The 19,864-nt window shown below is 35.6% G+C and overlaps 5 protein-coding genes across 5 annotated transcripts; 3 read left to right on the plus strand and 2 right to left on the minus strand.

The window, feature by feature from the left end:
- The first annotated feature begins 420 nt into the window (after positions 1-420).
- On the plus strand, positions 421-1,014 carry LOC111602471 (protein PET117 homolog, mitochondrial). Its single transcript, XM_023319532.2, has 2 exons — positions 421-777; positions 833-1,014. The coding sequence occupies exons 1-2, from the start codon at positions 686-688 to the stop codon at positions 999-1,001; spliced, it is 261 nt and encodes an 86-aa protein (XP_023175300.1). The 5' UTR covers positions 421-685; the 3' UTR covers positions 1,002-1,014.
- A 421-nt stretch (positions 1,015-1,435) lies between these two features.
- Positions 1,436-2,607, minus strand: LOC111602470 (splicing factor U2af 38 kDa subunit). Its single transcript, XM_023319531.2, has 2 exons — positions 2,365-2,607; positions 1,436-2,257 (listed from the first exon to the last, which is right to left on the minus strand). The coding sequence occupies exons 1-2, from the start codon at positions 2,406-2,408 to the stop codon at positions 1,444-1,446; spliced, it is 858 nt and encodes a 285-aa protein (XP_023175299.2). The 5' UTR covers positions 2,409-2,607; the 3' UTR covers positions 1,436-1,443.
- A 258-nt stretch (positions 2,608-2,865) lies between these two features.
- LOC111602473 (stress-induced-phosphoprotein 1) lies at positions 2,866-4,831 on the plus strand. The gene is made up of 5 exons (XM_023319535.2): positions 2,866-3,036; positions 3,112-3,394; positions 3,477-4,351; positions 4,425-4,657; positions 4,720-4,831. The coding sequence occupies exons 1-5, from the start codon at positions 3,028-3,030 to the stop codon at positions 4,790-4,792; spliced, it is 1,473 nt and encodes a 490-aa protein (XP_023175303.1). The 5' UTR covers positions 2,866-3,027; the 3' UTR covers positions 4,793-4,831.
- An 867-nt stretch (positions 4,832-5,698) lies between these two features.
- Positions 5,699-13,008, plus strand: LOC111602464 (phosphatidylinositol 3-kinase regulatory subunit gamma). The gene is made up of 4 exons (XM_023319524.2): positions 5,699-6,135; positions 6,382-6,569; positions 6,641-7,329; positions 12,104-13,008. Coding segments are annotated over exons 1-4 (1,545 nt in total). The 5' UTR covers positions 5,699-6,134; the 3' UTR covers positions 12,771-13,008.
- A 4,318-nt stretch (positions 13,009-17,326) lies between these two features.
- On the minus strand, positions 17,327-18,112 carry LOC111602499 (eukaryotic translation initiation factor 4E-binding protein 3-like). The gene is made up of 2 exons (XM_023319570.2): positions 17,814-18,112; positions 17,327-17,605 (listed from the first exon to the last, which is right to left on the minus strand). The coding sequence occupies exons 1-2, from the start codon at positions 17,965-17,967 to the stop codon at positions 17,397-17,399; spliced, it is 363 nt and encodes a 120-aa protein (XP_023175338.2). The 5' UTR covers positions 17,968-18,112; the 3' UTR covers positions 17,327-17,396.
- Between the last annotated feature and the right edge of the window lie 1,752 nt (positions 18,113-19,864).

Below are 19,864 nucleotides of genomic sequence, written 5' to 3' on the forward strand. Positions count from 1 at the left end.
CTGGATGTTGCTCATACGCCGCATTGGCTCGATGTTGCTTTTACTTTCGTTCACACACGCACACACATACACATTTGTACTTGTGCTGTTGCTTCGCATTGCGTGCAACTGATGCGCATGTCCAAAACTTGTACATATTTCAGTTGCGTTACTAGTGGCAACAGTTCAACATTTGTTTGGCCAAACATAACAGTTATAGGGTAGCTATGCATGGACTAAACAAACAAACCCATACGCAATACTGCGTCAAAAAATTCATTTTGCCCACAGATAACAGCTTGTGTAAACAAGCATTTAAATCGATATAAAAGTTCGCGCCTTTTGTGCTATCGTTATCGCACATTGTTATCAAATAAGCTGTTTTATGCTGCAGCCCTCGTGCTTTGTTATGTCTATCGACCATTCTGAGCAGGATTTTATTATTTACTGAATGAATTGTTATTTGTTAAAAGAATCAAAAAAGTATATAGAAATATATAAAAATAAGCCGCAGTACTTCTATTAAGAGAGTGTTTCAAGAAGTTGCCTTACAATATATAACACTGGCGGCATTTCTTCATTTCTCCCAGTTTCTCGAGGAGTTGTGATGCTTCAAAAAGTCATGTCGTAACAATCGCTAAGACATATTAAAGTAAATCCGTATCAAAATTAAACAGCCCATTATCAAACATATCAATCAGAAGCAATGTCGTTAGCATCAAAAGTGACATTAGGCTTAGCGGTCTGCGTTTCAACAGCCATTATAGGATATGTTCACTATAAACAGTCGGACGACCGGCAAGTGTACAAAATTCTTCAATGAAATTAAGTATTAATCGAAATACATTTACAGTAACAAACTGCATGAGGGTGTGTTACGTGACGTAGAGCAGCAACAACGACGCAAACACGAAAACCGTTACGCACTGCAGCAACAAATCGACATGACCAAACAGTTAAAAGCAGCGCGAGAAACGGAGACGAAGAAAAGTTCGGATGTACTGGATACACACACAACGTAAACGCTGGAGGCACCGGAATCAGATTCAAAGCTTTCGTGACTTGTGCTACAGCAGCCAATATAAGAAGCGCGCCAAATCTAGCTCTAAATGTACCCACGCAGTTTTAAGCTGAAGACTTGATTTACACGACGTTCACACAATGTCTGTTTTCTCTTTCTTTTTCTATATAATCTTTATAATTATTACTCAATTTTATTATTACGAATGTGTGTATAAGTAATTACAATTCTAATGGGCGCTCGATAAAATAATTCACATCGTGTCACGGTTGGTTTGTACATATGTGGTGGACACCCCTTACTAAATCATAAAAAAACAAAAAGAGACTTTGCAGAGCTGCGAAATACACGATAGTTGGCGTTCTTTTGTCCGTTTTTTTCTCACATTGCCACCAATAATGTAGTTGATAGATAGTCCGAAGTCCAAACAATTTTTTGGACCATTAATATCGACCGCCACCCCCTCCTCCTCCGCCGCCACCACTTCCTCCTCCTTTACGTCTATCTCGATCGTTGCCATCACGATCGTTATTACGGTCGCCTCGATCCGTGCCACCTCCAATACCACGTTCACCGCCACGATCCGTGCCGCCAACAATGCCGCGCTCGCCGCCACGGTCAGTGCCGCCGCCGATGCCACGATCTTCGCGTCGACGGCGCGGCGACCGGCTTCGTGATCGTCGCCGCGGTCCACCGGAACGAGAACGGGAACGCGAACGATTGCGTCGCCGACGCGAATAAAGGTACCTCCGCAACTCTCTAGAGATGGGCTTCAAGTGCATAAAATTGCAAAAGCCGGAACGTGTGCATTCACCCATTTCGTACTGTCTGCAGCAGGCCTCACGGAAATCGGTAACCGGCGACAATTCCGAATAAACCGGTCGTCCGCCAAACCAACGATTGTTCAAATCATTTGCCGCCTTTTCGGCGTCGGCCTCATTACGGAATTTGATGTACACATTGCCAACTAAATGGTCTCCCAGATTATCGCAAACGTTCATCTCTTCAATTTCTCCGTACTTGTCCTCGCACTCGACGAAAACATCCTCAAAGAAATTATCGTAATGCTCCTGCATCTCCTCGTCGGAGACGTTCGCTACCAAATGTGAGCCGTCCGCCGATTTCGCTGAATTTTGAGGATTTACGTAGAGATTTTGCAGCAGCACCGTTTGCGAAAATGTCGGCTTATTGTGTATGCGTGAACAGCGATCGCCATGCCGGCACGCTCCGATTTTAAAGTAAAACGAGCAGTTGACTCTGCAATATGTAAATAGTTTGTTATTTATATGCCGGAAAAGGTACAGAAGGAGCAAATAGAGAGCATGCGGATTTATATATTTTTCTTCTTTCTTTTTATTACTTACTTGTCCTTTTCTGTGCCAAAAATAGATGCCAAATATTCGGCCATTACGTTGCTACAGTATTGAGCTGCTGTTTAAAACGATTAGCCTTTCTTGCGTGCCGTTTGCAGCGAAGTTCGTTCAATGCCGTATTTTGTATATATTTTGACAAATTTCTAACATAAAGTTTTCCAGGCGCACGCAAAAAGCAGCGTCTGTCGTATTTTGCGACAGCGTTGCCAGCTTCAAAATAAATTCAAGTAAGCTGTTCGGCGCTGCCAACTGACTTATCAACGGACATTGAACAACAAGCAACTCAATGAAAAATATTTCATATATATATGTATATATTTCTTTATATATTTATTTTTGGTACCTTTGTGACCACAAACATAAAACAATTTCAAACAATAATTTCTTAATTAATATTTTTTTTATATGTTTGTACCAAACTACGATCTGGCAGCGCGCGACCTGTTACGGAGAGTGTTGGCAACGTTCCGCATCTGACATTTGCGTGTGCGAGAGCACGAGAGCAGAGCGAGGCACGACTCATGCATTTCTAGAAAAATCCGACAGCGGCATTTTTTGCATTTTTCACAAGCTCACAACTTTGTGTGGTCACTAGCGTGTTTTTAGGAGCATTAAAGACTTTAATCAGTAAAGCAGGCGATCTTAATAGCAAAAATGGATAAGGTACGTTTTAAAATAGTAAGCAAGCAAGTAAAATGATTCTCATCTGCGAACGTTTTGCTCTGCGTTCAATTGCAGGTGAACGAACTGAAGGAAAAGGGCAACACAGCGCTAAATGCCGAGAAGTTTGATGAGGCGATTGCTGCATATACAGAAGCCATTGCGCTGGACGCCAAAAATCATGTTCTTTACAGTAACCGATCGGCCGCCTACTCCAAGGCTGGAAGATTTAAAGAAGCTCTCGAAGACGCTGAGAAGACGATTTCTTTGAATCCCAGCTGGCCCAAAGGTTATTCACGCAAAGGTGTTGCGGCCGCTGGTCTACGAGACTATATGCAGGCCCTGGAAGCCTACAACGAGGGTAAGTTGTGTTACATATGCCTATTTACTTTGACCTCTTCCAAACATAACCTCACTTGTGTCTTTGTGTGCTCCTCAACCAGGTTTGAAGTACGATCCACATAATGCGATTCTTTTGCAAGGCTGCCAGGAGTTCACTGCATCTGTGTTGAATATGATGCGTTCACGAACCGATATACCAATGGACGTTGATCCACAATCGGGCACCTCTAGTTTTGAAAGGAAATCGCAGCCGTCCAAAGCATATGAGCCCCCAAAGCCCGCTGAGCCGCGAGTGGAGGATATGAGCGAGGATGAGCGTAAAAAGTACTTTGCCAAAAAGGAAAAAGAACTAGGCAATGCCGCTTATAAGAAGAAAGATTTTGAAACCGCTCTCATTCATTATAATGCCGCCATCGAGCACGATCCGACTGATATCACGTTTCATAACAATATTGCGGCTGTATATTTTGAACGAAAGGAATACGAAGAATGCATCAAGCAGTGTGAGAAGGGCATCGAGGTGGGACGCGAAAATCGTGCTGATTTTAAGCTAATTGCGAAATCTTTGGCACGTATCGGCAACACCTATCGCAAACTGGAAAACTATAAGCAAGCTAAATTCTACTATGAAAAGGCCATGTCTGAGCATCGTACACCGGAGATAAAGACCTCGCTCAGCGAAGTTGAGGCCAAAATCAAGGAGGAAGAGCGACGCGCATATATTGATCCAGCTAAGGCTGAAGAGGAGAAGGAAAAGGGCAATGAGTACTTCAAGAAAGGAGACTACAGCAGTGCTGTTAAACATTATTCGGAGGCCATTAAGCGTAATCCGGATGATCCCAAATTGTATAGCAATCGAGCTGCGTGCTATACAAAGTTGGCTGCATTCGATTTGGGACTGAAGGATTGTGATACATGCATTAAGCTTGATGAGAAATTCATCAAGGGTTATATACGAAAGGGCAAGATTCTGCAAGTAAGTGTATTTTAATTAAATAAATTAGGTTTATCAAATGTATACTTATTGTATTTCTTAATTATTTCAACAGGGCATGCAACAGACCTCCAAGGCTTCAACGGCGTATCAAAAGGCTCTGGAATTGGATCCAAATAATGCTGAAGCAATCGATGGTTATCGTCAATGTTCAATGAATTTCCAACGTAATCCGCAAGAGGTGCTCAAGAATGCCATGTCGGATCCGGAAATACAGCAAATTCTCAAGGATCCGGCTATGCGCATGATACTTGAACAGATGCAGAACGATCCAAATGCTGTTAAAGAGTAAGTTTTTTACATTTAAAAAGTCGATTATTCTTAAAAATGAACTATTTCTCCTTTTTCAGACATTTACAAAATCCAGCCATTGCCGACAAGATAATGAAGCTGCTGGAATCGGGCATTATACAAATACATTAGATTAAACAATTGAAAAAATATAGACAGCAAAGAAAAAAACATTAAGGAGGATATATATATAAAACAAAACAATATGCATAACAAATTACAAATAATGCCCTGCCACAAAAAAACTAAATAACATGTTGAACCTTAAAATATATTTCTAAAGTAAGAAATTATCTTAATTATCACCGCAATCGCAGACATGACTATAAACTACACTAAAGCAGACATCAAAAAACTATTTGAAACCCAATTTGAATGCAAAAATATTCACTTTTGTTTTAGAATATATATACATTTATATATCTGCTTAGTTGATTTACGCAGATGCTGCTCTGGTTCTTTTTTCATACTCCATAAACTTGCTGTAGCTTAGATACCTAAACAAACAAGTTTTTGAATGTAAAATAAAATACAAGTCAAGGAATGGTAACTGTATGTTAGAATATCTCCATGTTATGAAGCTTCCTAATTCGTAATTTTTTACAATTCCACGTGCTGCACCCCTATTAAAGTATATGCATATAGACAGCAAACAAAAACGGTACGTTCCAAAGTAAATAATAATTTTTTCAAACTGAAAAATAACGTCTTTTACTATTATCAAAAAGAGATTTCTGTGGATCAAGTTACGATAGTCTAACTGAACAACATATTCAACAGTCGGAACTAAACATACATTTATATTTGTTTTTCTCTGTTATTATTTAATTTCGTTGGGCAATTAAATGAAAGTTTAATTTTTAACATACATTTATTAAATTGTATGTAGAAGACCCTTAATAACTCCAAATATGCCTACAAAATATACTAAATTAGGAAATGTGGTCTGTAGTCCGCAAGTCTTGCGGTATTTTTTAGTGAGTTTCACCAAAAGTGTTGAAAAGCGTAAAATTGCCGCAACATGCTATTCAGTGCCAGTGCCAAGCAGTGTTGAGGACGATTTCTTCCACAAAAAAAAGAAATGGTGTGCTGATTGTGATTTCAATATAATAAATAATAAGAAAATACAAGTAATACAAAAATACAAATTAAAACGATTTGATTACAACGAATAAGAAGAAAAGTGAAGGCCTTTTTTAACTACCGATTCCTGCACGCTATTAATTGTTTTAACTATAGTTTATATGTATATTTTGTGTGCATGTGTGAATTCGATTGTGTGCGTGTATGTGTACAAGTGTGTGTTTGCCTGCGAGTTTCTCAGTTGATTCGCGAAATTGAGAATAGAAAGATGGTGCTCGCTAAATTGTAAGCGTGAAATAAGTAATATATATAAATATACCAAAAAAAAAATACACCTTTTTGGGCAACAAGAAATCTCCAATTAATAGTGGGCAACAAACGAAAAATCAAAAGTGAGTATAGAAGAAAAACAACAACAAAAAAGGGCTGATGCCTAACGTATTCGCTTTTCAAATGCGTTTCGGGGGCGCTTGGCAACAAGCAAAAGCCGCTACGCGCACACATGCATACAAATACAAGCATGTAATACTTGTACATGTGTGGAAGTGTATGTGTGTGTTGATTTTAAGCAAACTAAAATATGATTTCGCCCTACCCCAATTTTGTATGTGTTTTCGCTTTTTATTTAATTTTTTTAGTGCATCCCTCGCCGCTGCACTATTCAACGATGAGGCCACAGGCGCCGGCGTCTATGGTAAGAGATACAAAAAAGGATGAACTGCGGTCAGCTCCGTGGTACTGGGGCAACATAACGCGCGAACAAGCTAAAAACAAATTATTTGGTCAACCGGATGGAAGTTTTCTAGTGCGCGATGCGCAAGCAAAGGTAACTAATTAAAACAAATTGAAAGTATATTAATAAAATATTAACATAAATATAATTTATGCTTTTTGCAGAAGGGCGAATATACGTTGACTCTGATGAAGGATGGAAACGAGAAGCTTATTAAAATTTGCCAAATCAATGACAATTATGGGTTTGTTGAAAAGTTTCAATTCAGCTCAGTGGTTGAAATGATCAATCATTATATGACCAATTCACTGAAAATGTACAACAAAACGCTCGATATAACGCTCAGTAATCCGATCGTTTGTCCCTTTTACGACGATGCACAACCACAAGGTGATTTACGCTTATTAAGCGATGCATTCGTGCGATGCTCCCAATTGCTGTTGCAACAGGAGCAGGCGCTTGATCAAAAGAAGACCTCATTTAATGCCATACGCGAAGAGCTAGCTGAAAAAAAGCTGCATCAAAGTGTTTTTGGCAATGCGGAGAATATGTTTCGCAATCAAATCGCATCGATAGAATCGTTCATGAGTAAACCACCTGTAAATACAACAGGCAGTGGAACAGGAACTGGCGGTGCGGGCAGTGCGCAATGTTCGCGGCAAGACGTGCAACATCATATGCGCGAAAATTTGTTAAGGATGAAAGCACACCTGGAGGTGATGCATACGAAAATGGAGCTACTCAATCAGGATATTAAGATACGCAAAGAGGAGGAGCAGTTGCTTGAACGTCAAATAAATGCCAGCAAACCGGAGCTACAGGAATTGCAATTATGCAAGGACAAACACATTGAGTAAGTGCATATAGCTGACGTCATACACGTACATATATATAAATATAAGCATTATACAAATATATATATATATATAAATATATATTTATATGTATATATATATATATATATATATATATATATATATATATATATATATATATATATATATCTACATATATCATACGACTGCGTCAGCGAAATAGACAAATAAAAAATAACTGCAGCTGAACAGGCCAAGCGGTTTAGTCAGTCACTCCACCACTCGTTCATTACATGCTCAACGAGCTATATATATATACAGAATATATATATATATATATATATATATATATATATTTCTATATTATATTTGCCGAATGCATTTTATGCCAGGCAAGGAATTTTAATGCTTCAGGGTTCTGGCTCATTTTTCACGCGGCTCGCTTGTTGTTGGCCATTTGACTGCCTTCTTCTTCAGCTGTTTGGAGCTGCATTTGACTTTGCGTTTGCCTTTGCCTTGCCGTTTTTGACCGATAATAATAGAAAATGTAGCCCGTCGCTCGTCTGGTTTCGGCTTGCAAATTCGCCACGCTGACTGGGCTACGTGCTGCCCGCATGTAATATATACGCTATATAGTATACATCGAGCATTTGCCTTCGCCCCAACACCCCACTCCCCAGCCGTTCCTTCGTCGGCCGGTAACTGCAAGAAATGTTCCTCCATAAAGCCAGTGACAATGCTTGATAAGCAGTTGAGGCAGGTAACAAGACAATGCATTGTCTGAATGCGATATATTATAAACGATAAACGATATGATATACGATATTCTATATATAAATGTACAATGGAAGCTTTCTTGGCGCTCGTGCAAGTTAGCTGTTAGGCGGAACCCTCAGGTTTCGCTATGCCTTAAGCTTACTTCTTGAAACATAGTTTCCTTCATTTCTGAATATTACCTGAAAAAGCTATTCACAAATAGATTGTAGACAAGCCACTGTCCAATTAGGATATATGATAAACGATATTCTCTTTATAAATATCTACAAAGACTATCTGTTAGGCAGAACTCTCTGCTTTAGCTACGCCGCATGCTTAGCCAAGAAACTCAATTTCCTTCCTTCGTGACAACTATTCACAAATAGTTATAATATCAGTAACAATAATTTTTATACCACTTCATTAGGATAATATTGTATAGAATCATAGAAATAGCTTAAGAATATATTGTATGTACTTCAATATTCCCGAAACAAAAATCAAAATAGAAAAACTTTTCTATTTTTATCATGAACATTCTTGATAAAAGCATTTAAGCATTTAGCACATAGTTTTTATATCTATATGCACAGGTAAACATTAGACAATCGTTTAATATTATAAGAGATATATTATTTGTAGATATATTAGAGTAAATGACTTAATTGCTAAGGTTTAGTTATATATAGCGAAGGCTTCATTTATATACAAATTCAAATCAGATAACAAAAGAAATTCGCATTAGCTACCAAGAGAAATTGCTCACAAGTGAATTAAGTAGAAGCATTTAAATGCTTTATAGCTCTCAATCAGTAATCTATATAGTCTACAGCATACACAGATGAGAGTCTGTTCTCAAGCTCAGCTCTCGCTTAATCCTAACTTTAACTTAAAGCTCATGTCATTCATTGAGCTAATCGTACGTACTGTTATGTGCGCTTCGTCATCGATGATAATAATGATAATGCTGATTATGACGTTGATGATAACGTTAATTGGCGAAACCTTGAACCACATTAGAACTTTGACTCAACTGCATATGTATATTTATAAGTATATTTGATACATTTTAGCAACAGTTTGTCTACGACTTTATCTACGCGTAGATTAAATCTTTTTTATTATTTGTTAAGAACCAAAAATACCCTGAAAGCTTTCCATTTTATCAGTCTTACGACACATCTGTTCCCTAACTGCTTGGGAATTATACATTTATCGCTGCCTAGGGGTGTATAGATATATATTAAGTCAGTAAAGCCAGCTTATTCAAGTGATCCCTAGATATTGAGAAATTCCTTATATTGACGGCCCAGTTACGTATAGATTATTATATAGAATACCTGTCTATATATATATATATATATATATATATATATATATATATATATATATATATTTATAATCAAGAGAGCGAAACAAATTTGGTTAGTATATATACTAGCTGACTCGCTGATTCATTACAGTTAGTTATATAAACTTGTCTATGTAATTTGACATTTTCTTGCTTAAATTGTAATCAGCTGGATCGTATTACTATATTATATAAGACATTTACAGGCTAACATACCATAAAACCAAACTTGCAGGAAGTGGAAGGGAATAGAACTTTGGGAAACAGAAACAGACAAAAGAAGGTTATTATGCCTAGTTAGTTTATTATGAAAATGTGTCCATATAAATATTGATACATAGATTTATCTTTATATATAGATATCTATCGTAGTTTCAAATGAATTCTTTTTGCCAAAGATAATAGTTTTTTTGTTATTCATACATTATCTTTATGTCTGGAACTTTACAATTTTGGCAGTAGTACCTGAACATCTGTCTCTTATCTCATAGTCGGGAATCTTACAAGTTTTTCGTGTACTTTTTTTATTTTGTAGTCTAGTAACTAAGGCTTATATATCGTAGCACTTATCTGAAGGAGCGAAGCGCCTAGCAACTAAATATAATATATATATTTCTGTCTATGTCATATTCTAAGCATTTGTCACTGCTAATTGTTGCGGAAAGGCGGCTATGGTTAAACTATAATTCGACTCTGCATACATACATATATATATTTATATATATATCTATATATGTATATATGTATATATGTATACATGTATATGTCCCTCTAGTTGTCTCTATTGGCTTGTTGCGCATTGTAGCAGATAAGGCACTATATCGTTATCTTTTGCTGACGAGCATTTTTTGTTTGCCAAGTGCTAAAAAAACGTTGTTCTCCTTCGCTTTTTCTCAGCTAACACTTATACACACACACACACACACACACACGTGTGTATAGCTATATATATTATATATTCGCAAACCTTTACTTTGTTGAATGTCTTTATTTTGATTAAGATTAGAAAGAAACGAATTCTCTGGACTGGCATACATGCGAGCAGGCATGTAGTTTGCCTTCTTTTCTGATTGCTAAGGTTTCAGTCTATGAGGAGTATCTCACTCTCTCTGTATCTCTCCTGGGTTCCAAATTCTTCATTTCATTCGCGTCACAATTCCCTGTACAGAGGCCTAGGTCATACCTTGAGATGACAAACAGCAATTCGCTATCATCACATAGTACGCTAAACCCAGATAAGACACATTAGCGAAGGTCGTCAAAAAGTCTGAGGGATCCTTTAAAAGTCCCATTAGTTTCGACGTATTCGTACACTTTTAGAAATTCATTTATAGAATATTCTAAATTTATGAACAAACTTTTATTTTTAGTTTCCCTTTTGTTCTTTAAGCAAAACAGCAAAAGCAATAAAAAACACGTGCAAGATATTAGCTGTTGCTATAGAAGAATTATCTGAAATTAGCTATATTTCCGTTCGAAGAGTTATTAGACGTTCGTATTTATATGTATAATATGACAGAGTACTCCGATAACTTAATCGAAACATCTTATACGGAAATAAGCCGTAAAACTAGAAATTAAATTTAAGATAATAGCTCAAATAGAAATATATATATGTCTGTCACACGTCTAAAACAAATAAATGCTGAATTAATGAATGAAAATGTTGAAAGCTGAATATATCCATTTAAATCTAGCGCCTTTCAGTTAACAGGATTTTTAGACAAAAACTCCTTCGTCAAAAAAAGTACCTAATTTCCTTTGTACAAACTTTTTGAGTACATTTTAGCTAATTTCCTTAGCTTAAAACAAAAAGTACCAAATTTCCCTAAGTTACAATAAATGCAAAGTGTTTTATGTAATTTGAGCTCTTATATGAAAATCTTATAATTACATAACATAAAATATATATTTATTGTTACATAACATGGCAATGCTTACGTTCTTAACTTTAATTAGCTAATAAGTAACTTGCCTTATTTTCCAAAACAGTTTAGCTGACTACAGCACTAAATCAAATTTATTGCCTTTCTTTGAGTACATTACTTGCATAAGATTTGCATTTAAATTAAGCGCCACTTACTTTTGGGGATATTTACATAAAAATTCCTTAGTGGAAAAGAAAAGGGATTTATAATTTAAATTTCCTTAGGCAAAAATAAAAGGTACTAGGTACTTAGAGCTAATACTAGAAAAGGATCAACAGGCAGAATAACGCCATTTCAATTGACTTATTAATATTTATTCGGTATATATATTTTATTATTTATTTATTCATATGTTTTAGCTATATATATAAGCGCAAATTACTTTGTTTTAAATATTTCATGATAAAATTAAATACAAGAACATTCAATTTGTATTACTAATCATTTAAAATGAAATCGCGCACAACTTTCGCTAGTTATATTTATATATATAAGCGTATGATGATAAGAACAAAGAACATTAGGCAATATGCGTTCGTTGTCTTAGGCTTAAAAAAAGTTAATTATATTTGTAAATCTATATATTATAGAGAGGGTGACATCATTGGGAGCAATTGTGATAAGAATCAATGAGATTAAAAATATACATTTATCTATTATATATGTACAGAAGTCATAAAATATTGTCTTTTGGCCATTTGATTCATATCGAAGTAGACAGTTGGTCTCGCCAGTTAATTTGTTGCTAAAGATTATGTCGTTATTTCAATTTTGCAGGCGCCTGAAAGGGTTTGGCTTAACCGACGACGATTTGAATGTTATTTTGGAGAAGGGCTTCGACGAGCTGCAGCAGAATTATGAGAAAGCATCGAATCTACCGCATCGCAACGAATCACTGTGGCTAATTAAGGATGCCAAGCGACACGATGCCGAGGAGCTGCTCACTGGAGCGCCCACGGGCACATTCCTGATACGAGCTCGAGATGCGGGCCATTACGCTCTATCTATTGTCTGCAAATCGGATATACATCATTGTATTATCTATGAGACGGAAAGCGGGCTGGGCTTTGCGGCGCCCTACAACATCTATCCCACGCTGAAAAAGTTGGTCGAGCACTATGCCAGCAATTCGCTGGAGGAGCACAATGACAAGCTGACCACTGTGTTGCGCATACCAGTGCTATATTGGATGCAAAACAAGCAACACTTAATGGAACAGCTGCAGGAGGAGCTGGAACTGGAGAAGGAGCAGGAACGCCTGGCCCAAGAGGCGGCACTAATGCCACCCCCGCTGCCACCAACGGCAGCGGCAAGTAGTGCACCAATACCGACAACCAGATCAAGGGAACATCATGGCCATGATTCAGTCGATGCAGCATTTAGTATTGAAACAGATACGCCGCCAGCTTCCATATCGCCATCAAATTTTAGTACATCGCAATAGGCAACACACACACGAGTACACAGTCTCCCACACACACACTGTCCAAGCCAATGGCTAGCTAACTCTCATAGGTATCCAGACCTGCAGGCCCCCAAATATGTATATCTCTCTTAACTATTATAATTAAAAGTGTCGTTCATACAGTTCCAAACTGTTGCGACTGCAACTGCAAAGCGAAAAACAAGTAATTTGGTGATTCATGTTGATGTTCAAATATCTCTGTATATATATATATATATACTATATATATGTAACTATGTACGTATTTTTTCATTGTTTTGCATTTTGCTTGATTACAAGTGATACAAAAAGAAGAAAAAGGTCAAGCCAATTGCTATGTGAATTTTTTGGTATTCAAGCCACAATCAATATATATATATATATATATATATATATATAAACTTAAATTAAGAAGCTATAAATATATATATATGTATGTATATGTATATATATATACTATATATTGGTTTTTATCTCGCACGCTGCGCGTTATCGAGTCATAAATGCCAATTGAAAAGATATAAAAATCAACTTTAAATACAAGTTCTTTGTAAATAACATATATATATATATATATATGTATATATATTTATATATACATACATATATACATCTATATAAACATAGCTTCATTTTGAAAATTGTTTGAATTGTTTTGAGCTGCATTTTGATAATACAGCTGCTAAAACAAAAACAGTTCGAACACCAAATTATTTGTTGTTAAAAGAGTCTTAAATGATTTTGAATTAGTTTTTAAGTACAATTTATGAAATACGTACGTTTATGCGTGATCAGAGATCAGTGATCAGTGATCAGTGATCAGTTGTCTTGTGAACCAAGCTTGTAGTTCTACAACAATTTTTGTTTGTTTCTATTTTTTACAACATTAAGTTTAATGTTTCGAAATACCTTAAAAGCAAAACAATTACACACACACATACACGAACACACACACACACAGCAACAGCAACAAGAAGTGCAATTGGCAAAACGAAAACAAAAAACAAAAAAGAAACACCAAAACTTTTTACGTTTGTTAAAAATTTATGCTCCATAAAAAAAAGACAAAAAAAAAACAAGAAAAAAATATGGAATCTGCTGCAATATGCAAAAAAACAAAAGAAGCTTCAGTTCAGTTCAGTTCAGTTCAGTTCAGTTTAGTTTAGTTAATAAATTAAACAAATTATATATGCCCACCTGCTAAGCGTTTTTTATATGCTCCTCTTCGAAAAAGCCTAACTGAAAACGAACTAACATAATATTTGATATGTTTTGTGCAATTTGTGTTTGTTTAAAGAGCAACAAGAAAATATTAATAATCATTATGGAAATATGATAAAAAGTGTCAGCAAAAGGCAAACAGTAAACAGTTTTCGCTACAAATTTCCCTTTTTATACACCAACACACACATTAACAACAACACTCAATGTTTTTTTTTATAATTTCTGTAATGTTAATGTTAATCTTAATTTAATATCTATATCTTGTAATATCATCTATAATTTCATGTGTTTATACTATATATATCTATACTATTTAGCTCTATATATAAATATTTTTTTATTTTCTATTTGCTATGAGATTTCGTTGGATCTCGTACGTTTTGTAGTATTTTATAAGTTTTAAACATTTAGTGTGTAAAAGAAAAGAAAAATATGCGAAAAAAAAACAACAAAAGTTGCACATTTTTTGAGTTTTGTTTATGAATTTTTTTTTTTCAGCCATACTTAAATGAATGAGAAACAAAACAAATATATGTATATGACGATATATGATTGATGATAACAAATTAAAAATTTGTTATATTTTTTATATGATATATATATAATAATATATATATATATGTAGTTAGATATGTGTATATGCTATATGTTGTAGTTCGTAAGCGCTAACCTGCCACAAATTGGTTCAAAAAAAAAGCAAAAAATGTTTTTTGTAGTAGTTTTTAAAGAAGTGAAAAACTGGAAACTAAAAACTGAAAAAATTAAAAATATTTGTATCTATTTGTATTTTGTGTCTAAAAACAAACAAAAACAAAAAGAATGTTCGTAAATAACAAAAGTGAAAATAAAATGAAACAAGAAGTAAAAGAAAAGATATATATATATATATATAAATATATATATATGTATATTGATGATGATGATGTTGAAGAAAACAAAAAGAACACTTGATTTTACTTTTGGTTGGGTTTCTGTTTTCAATGGAAGCGTTCGCCCCGAACACTTTTCTGCTGAGCTGGTTGAAATGTGACACGAACTCAGGGAATACACTGGAAATCACGCGCCCCGCTCTACTCAGCGAATGGCAAACGATTTGGCAGCAAACGGGCACACGAGATCAGCTCATGATACGGCGTGGTCCAACATCAAAAATATAATAATTATAAGTCCAAAGGAATGTCCGCGATAAAATGATTGGGGCGTCAATTTCAATGCCTGTTGGGACCTTGGACTTGCGTAAGTTTATTTTTATGCGGGAAAGTGCCCAAGGAATATGAGCTGTTATGCAATAAAGTTATAAGTTATCGTTAAATTAGAATGCAATTTTTTGTTGCAAGTAGACATCGCTTGGCTTATTTCCCACAGCGAATCCAACAGAATATCCGCAATATTCAAATTTAGCGTCTTTCATTTTTGAGGACATTTCTACAAAAGTCCTTAGACCTAAGCTAATTTCCCTGGTTAGCAGCGGTCATTATATGTATTGGGCACTATTCCAAAATCAAATTTATGATATTTATGTCGAAGGTCCTTAGCAAAACACAAAGTACTATATATTCCTAATATAAATTGGCATGTACGTTTTTGAATATTTACTTTAAAATGCATCATATTGCATTTTTAGTTTCTTCGTTCAATGTGTTAATTGCTACAACTTTTATGTTATCCAAAAATGTAGCTCAAGATGCGTAAAAAAAAGCTGAAAGTCATAAATTTCAGCTTTTAAAGTCATAAACAGTAAAAGTCCTTGGCTTAAAGCAACAAGTTAAAAATATCCCTTGTACAAGTACGTGCAGTTTAGTACCTTTTTTGTCTTTTTTTGGACGGGTGCCACCATTGACAAAGAGTGTAGTGCTGATTTTATTAACCAATTAAGATTGATACGTACGATATATACAATTAAAATTCAACTTCAATACTTAAGAAATTCATTAACCGCAATTGTCATAAATCCCACTAATCCCACTAAATATCCATTGATGAAAAGTCAACAGTAATTAAATTTCCCTAATAAAACTTTGATATGCAAATGTTTAACACAAAAAGTTTATTTAAATAGCTAAATGATTTATACGATTTATGCATGTATACTAGTTAACAAGCACATATACATATATTATTTATACACACATCTACATATATATATATATATATATATATATATATATATATATATATATATATAAATATATGCAAATATACATGTGCATATCTAAAAATTTTTACGCAGTAGTTGATCTTTGAAAGTCAGGTTAACATTAAAGAAAAAAGTTCTTTTAAATAGTATTAAGTAATATTTGCGCGTGTTTGTCAAATATTTTTAGAAATATCTGATGAGTAATAGCGCAAAATTACAATTTTCAACATGTAAAATAAAAATAACACGCTTAAAAGTATGCTACGTTTTTAATCCCGCACAATTGTCAGGGCTGCACAGTCAAAGCAAGCAATAAGCAGCAAAAAAAGGCACGTCAAACTTTTGCCGCAAACATAAAGTACACACATATACTTATGTATGTGTGCCTATACATATGTAAAAATGTGCTCATTACTAAGCAAATAGTTTATAGCACTTTTTTTGAATAAAAACTTATGCGCAATACACGAGGCGTTGGTTTGTTTTTGTTTAAATCCCAAGCGCCTCGCCGCCAACAACAAAATGCGTGTTGCGGCGAATGCTGAGGGGGCGAATTGCGCTAACTGCGCAGTTGTTTAAAAATCTATTTTTTGCCGGGCTGCTGGTTGCTTAAGCGCGAGTGTGTGTGTGTGTGTATGATTGCATGTTAATACATATGTATGTATGAATGAGTGTGTGTGTATATGTGTGTGTTGTGTATGTTGGCACAGACAGAATGTGGGTTATGAGCCACTGCCACGCGCATAGTTTGAGAGGCGCAGCAAAAAACTTGTTGTTATTGTTCTTGTTTACTGTTTAAATAATAGGCGGCGCCTCGACCAACATGTGCCGGCCGGCATTTGGTATTTCCAGCAGTTCAACAAACCCCAAATAATAAAAATATATTAACAAAAAATGTCTCAAGGTGAATCGCAAGAATTTGCAACAAACATTTCTTATCATTGATGAAGTCGATTAATTGAAAATCCTTTCAAGGTTCAACAGCTGATAAAGTCATCTAAGGCCATTGTTAAATTTTAAATTTTTAATACTTTTTAGTATTATTTACTGTTTATTGCAATTGTTTTTATAAATACTTAAATACGTAGTCAATGTGACTTAAAATTAATAAAAACTAACTAAAAATGTTCTATACAAACAATTGATGAGAATAGCTAAATATCAGTATTAATTACTTGATAATACGAGACTAAAGGTAGTTAACTAATAATGAGTTTTGGCAGTAGCTGCTTGGAATTGGGTTGCTCGACTCCACATGGAGACTTTTACAGATCCAGATGGAACTGTTCCTGTTCCTCAATTTTCAGCGATTGCGTTGTCTTAACCAAGTCGGTGGGTATGGGCACACACTTGCGGAAGGGAGTGCGGGGAGTGCCGCGCATCAGGCAGCTGGGAATATTGCTGGGCGGAGTTTGACTCAAGGGGGAACCACGCAGATTCTTCATGAAAGCCCGTTCATAGATCAGCTTAGTGCCTGCAAGAAAACAAAGTCCAGAGGGAACTATTAGACGACATTCAAACGAGACTTGCATCAGACTCGGCACAGGTGATAAGACAGCTGCACGAGCTCACAGAAATTCTCATGAGTCACGGACATGTGCGAATGATCAGAGTCAGTCCGATACTCTCTTATCACAATTGTTCAGCTGATTCACAAAAACCGAAATATTTCTTGAACTTACCGCCAGGTGTGGTGGAGTAGAGGGTGCCACCAGGCGTGGATGAGTAGACCTCTGGCATTTGAATGGGATCGGATATGACAACCCTCTTGGTCTTCGTCATGGCCATTGGCAGCGCATGAGAAATAGCTTGACGAGCAGTAGGTGATGCAGACATCTTGTTTTTGTTTTTCAATCTTTCCGTTACTTCGCAAGAATTGTGCTTGTAAATCGTAATCGAACGACTTTTGTTTGTTTACGCGGAATTGCGTTGCAGATTTTTAGCTGTTGCTATTTCTTTCTTCAACGTTCTCGGTTCGCTGTGCGAGTCCAATTGACAGCACACTTTGATTTGGGGCGCTATTTATACAGCGCGCTGTTCGTGTGTCAGTCGTATCGCACGTAAACAAAACAAAGCCACAGCCACAAACACACGTTCCATCGAACGTCATTGCGCTCAACGCTCTCTCTCGCTATGGCTGTCTCCCTATTGCTCTCTCTCATTCTCCTGGCCAGGCTTGCATTGCTGACGCTCTCACGCTATGCCTGCCTCGCTCTGTTTGCTCTTTCTGTGGTGCTGTGCTGCTTGCTCAAGCGTGGCAGCGCGTGTTGAATGAATTTAGTAAGAATTTCTTTTGTTTTTGTTATGACTTATTTTGTAAAACAAAAGTGCTTAATTTTTGTGGGCTGTTTTGCTAAGGACAACTGAAAACATATCTTGATTGGCTGCTTAAGCTTCTCGCGAACATTCTTTATCTACTAGATACTTTGTTTACACATTGTTTACACATTCTTTTATTGTTTACTGTTATTTTTGCCATTAGACGCTGTTGTTGTTCTGTGTTTACAATTTCTTGCATAATAACTTAATTGCGGCTCCTGTATTGGGCATTCATTAAGCGTATTAAGCAAAGCAAATGAGGTTTAATTAATTGTTTTACAAACAAACAAATTGCAAAAGCTTAAGCCACTAATTATTTTTATGTGATACTTATAAATATAAGCGTTATAATCCTTTGAAAACTTAGAGTGGGTAGTATGATAAGTTTAAGAATATCGAATATATCTTTTCTGGATAAGCTGGATATATTTAGTTTTAAAAATATGTGTAAATTGCAATAGTTATATCAACTAAGCTAATTATTCGGATTCAGAATATATTTGCATGTATATAGAGAGGGTTTTTCATACGTACTTCCTATTGCTTAGACAGATGTGCAATATTTTATGAAAACAGAGGGAATACAGAGTGGGTAATCCTAGTCTAAATCTTAATAAATGTTAAGATAACTGAACATACAATATAGATACTATATATACTATATACTTTACATTATGTACAGATTACCTTGATATATCTTCAATCTATTTAGATATACCGTATTGCCGTATTTCATTCAAGACATTCAAGTGAAAGTCCTTTAAAAGAACATATCTTACATATCATATAAACATATATTTTCAACAGACCCTAGAAGGTAAGGCATGTGGCTAACCTTGTCCCACACGCCTGCCTCTACCCGTGCAATCAGCAACGCCATCTACAGGCGAAACTGTGAACATCCGGCTGGTCTATATATCTTGATCATTTCGATATGTCATGTATGTTTTTTTAGAATTTTATATTATTTTAATTATAAAGTATACCTATAAAGACTGAAATTATTTCAGTCTGCTCTGGAATATATAAAGATCATATACAGATCGTCATTAGCCATTTCCTCTAAAAATGTTGTCATCGTCTTATTTTATGCATTTTGGTCACATGTGACTGGATCGGAGAAACTGGCTAAAAACTGCGCAGTAGTTTCTCTACGTCTGATGCCGGCCGGTAATGCCGAAAGAAAGTTCAACAAACCCCCAAAATGATATATATGTATATACATATATATATATATATATATATATATATATATATTCCATAGACACATATATAACTAAATGTGTATATGCAGATAAAGCTGGTATATCAACATCAAGGTGAAATAAGAAGTATTCAAGTGGCTTATAGATAACTGATTAGTCAGCTTATAAGCCAAGAGTCTCAAGGTTTCACCAGCTGATAAAATAAATAT

This window comes from Drosophila hydei, unplaced genomic scaffold (genome assembly GCF_003285905.1).
Source record: "Drosophila hydei strain 15085-1641.00,03,60 unplaced genomic scaffold, DhydRS2 tig00000172-arrow-pilon, whole genome shotgun sequence".
Lineage (NCBI taxonomy): Eukaryota > Metazoa > Arthropoda > Insecta > Diptera > Drosophilidae > Drosophila > Drosophila hydei.

Bases quoted from the DNA above. Each gene is read 5' to 3' on its own strand.
- LOC111602464 (XM_023319524.2), top strand. The intron at 6,570-6,640 runs GTAACTAATTAA...TGCTTTTTGCAG, and splicing joins TGCGCGATGCGCAAGCAAAG to AAGGGCGAATATACGTTGAC. The intron at 7,330-12,103 runs GTAAGTGCATAT...TCAATTTTGCAG, and splicing joins TGCAAGGACAAACACATTGA to GCGCCTGAAAGGGTTTGGCT.
- LOC111602470 (XM_023319531.2), bottom strand. From the start codon at position 2,408: ATGGCCGAATATTTGGCATCTATTTTTGGCACAGAAAAGGACAA. The intron at 2,258-2,364 runs GTAAGTAATAAA...TACATATTGCAG, and splicing joins TTTGGCACAGAAAAGGACAA to AGTCAACTGCTCGTTTTACT.
- LOC111602499 (XM_023319570.2), bottom strand. From the start codon at position 17,967: ATGTCTGCATCACCTACTGCTCGTCAAGCTATTTCTCATGCGCTGCCA. The intron at 17,606-17,813 runs GTAAGTTCAAGA...GTTTTCTTGCAG, and splicing joins CTACTCCACCACACCTGGCG to GCACTAAGCTGATCTATGAA.
- LOC111602473 (XM_023319535.2), top strand. The intron at 4,352-4,424 runs GTAAGTGTATTT...TTATTTCAACAG, and splicing joins GAAAGGGCAAGATTCTGCAA to GGCATGCAACAGACCTCCAA. The intron at 4,658-4,719 runs GTAAGTTTTTTA...CTCCTTTTTCAG, and splicing joins GATCCAAATGCTGTTAAAGA to ACATTTACAAAATCCAGCCA.
- LOC111602471 (XM_023319532.2), top strand. From the start codon at position 686: ATGTCGTTAGCATCAAAAGTGACATTAGGCTTAGCGGTCTGCGTTTCA. The intron at 778-832 runs GCAAGTGTACAA...ATACATTTACAG, and splicing joins TATAAACAGTCGGACGACCG to TAACAAACTGCATGAGGGTG.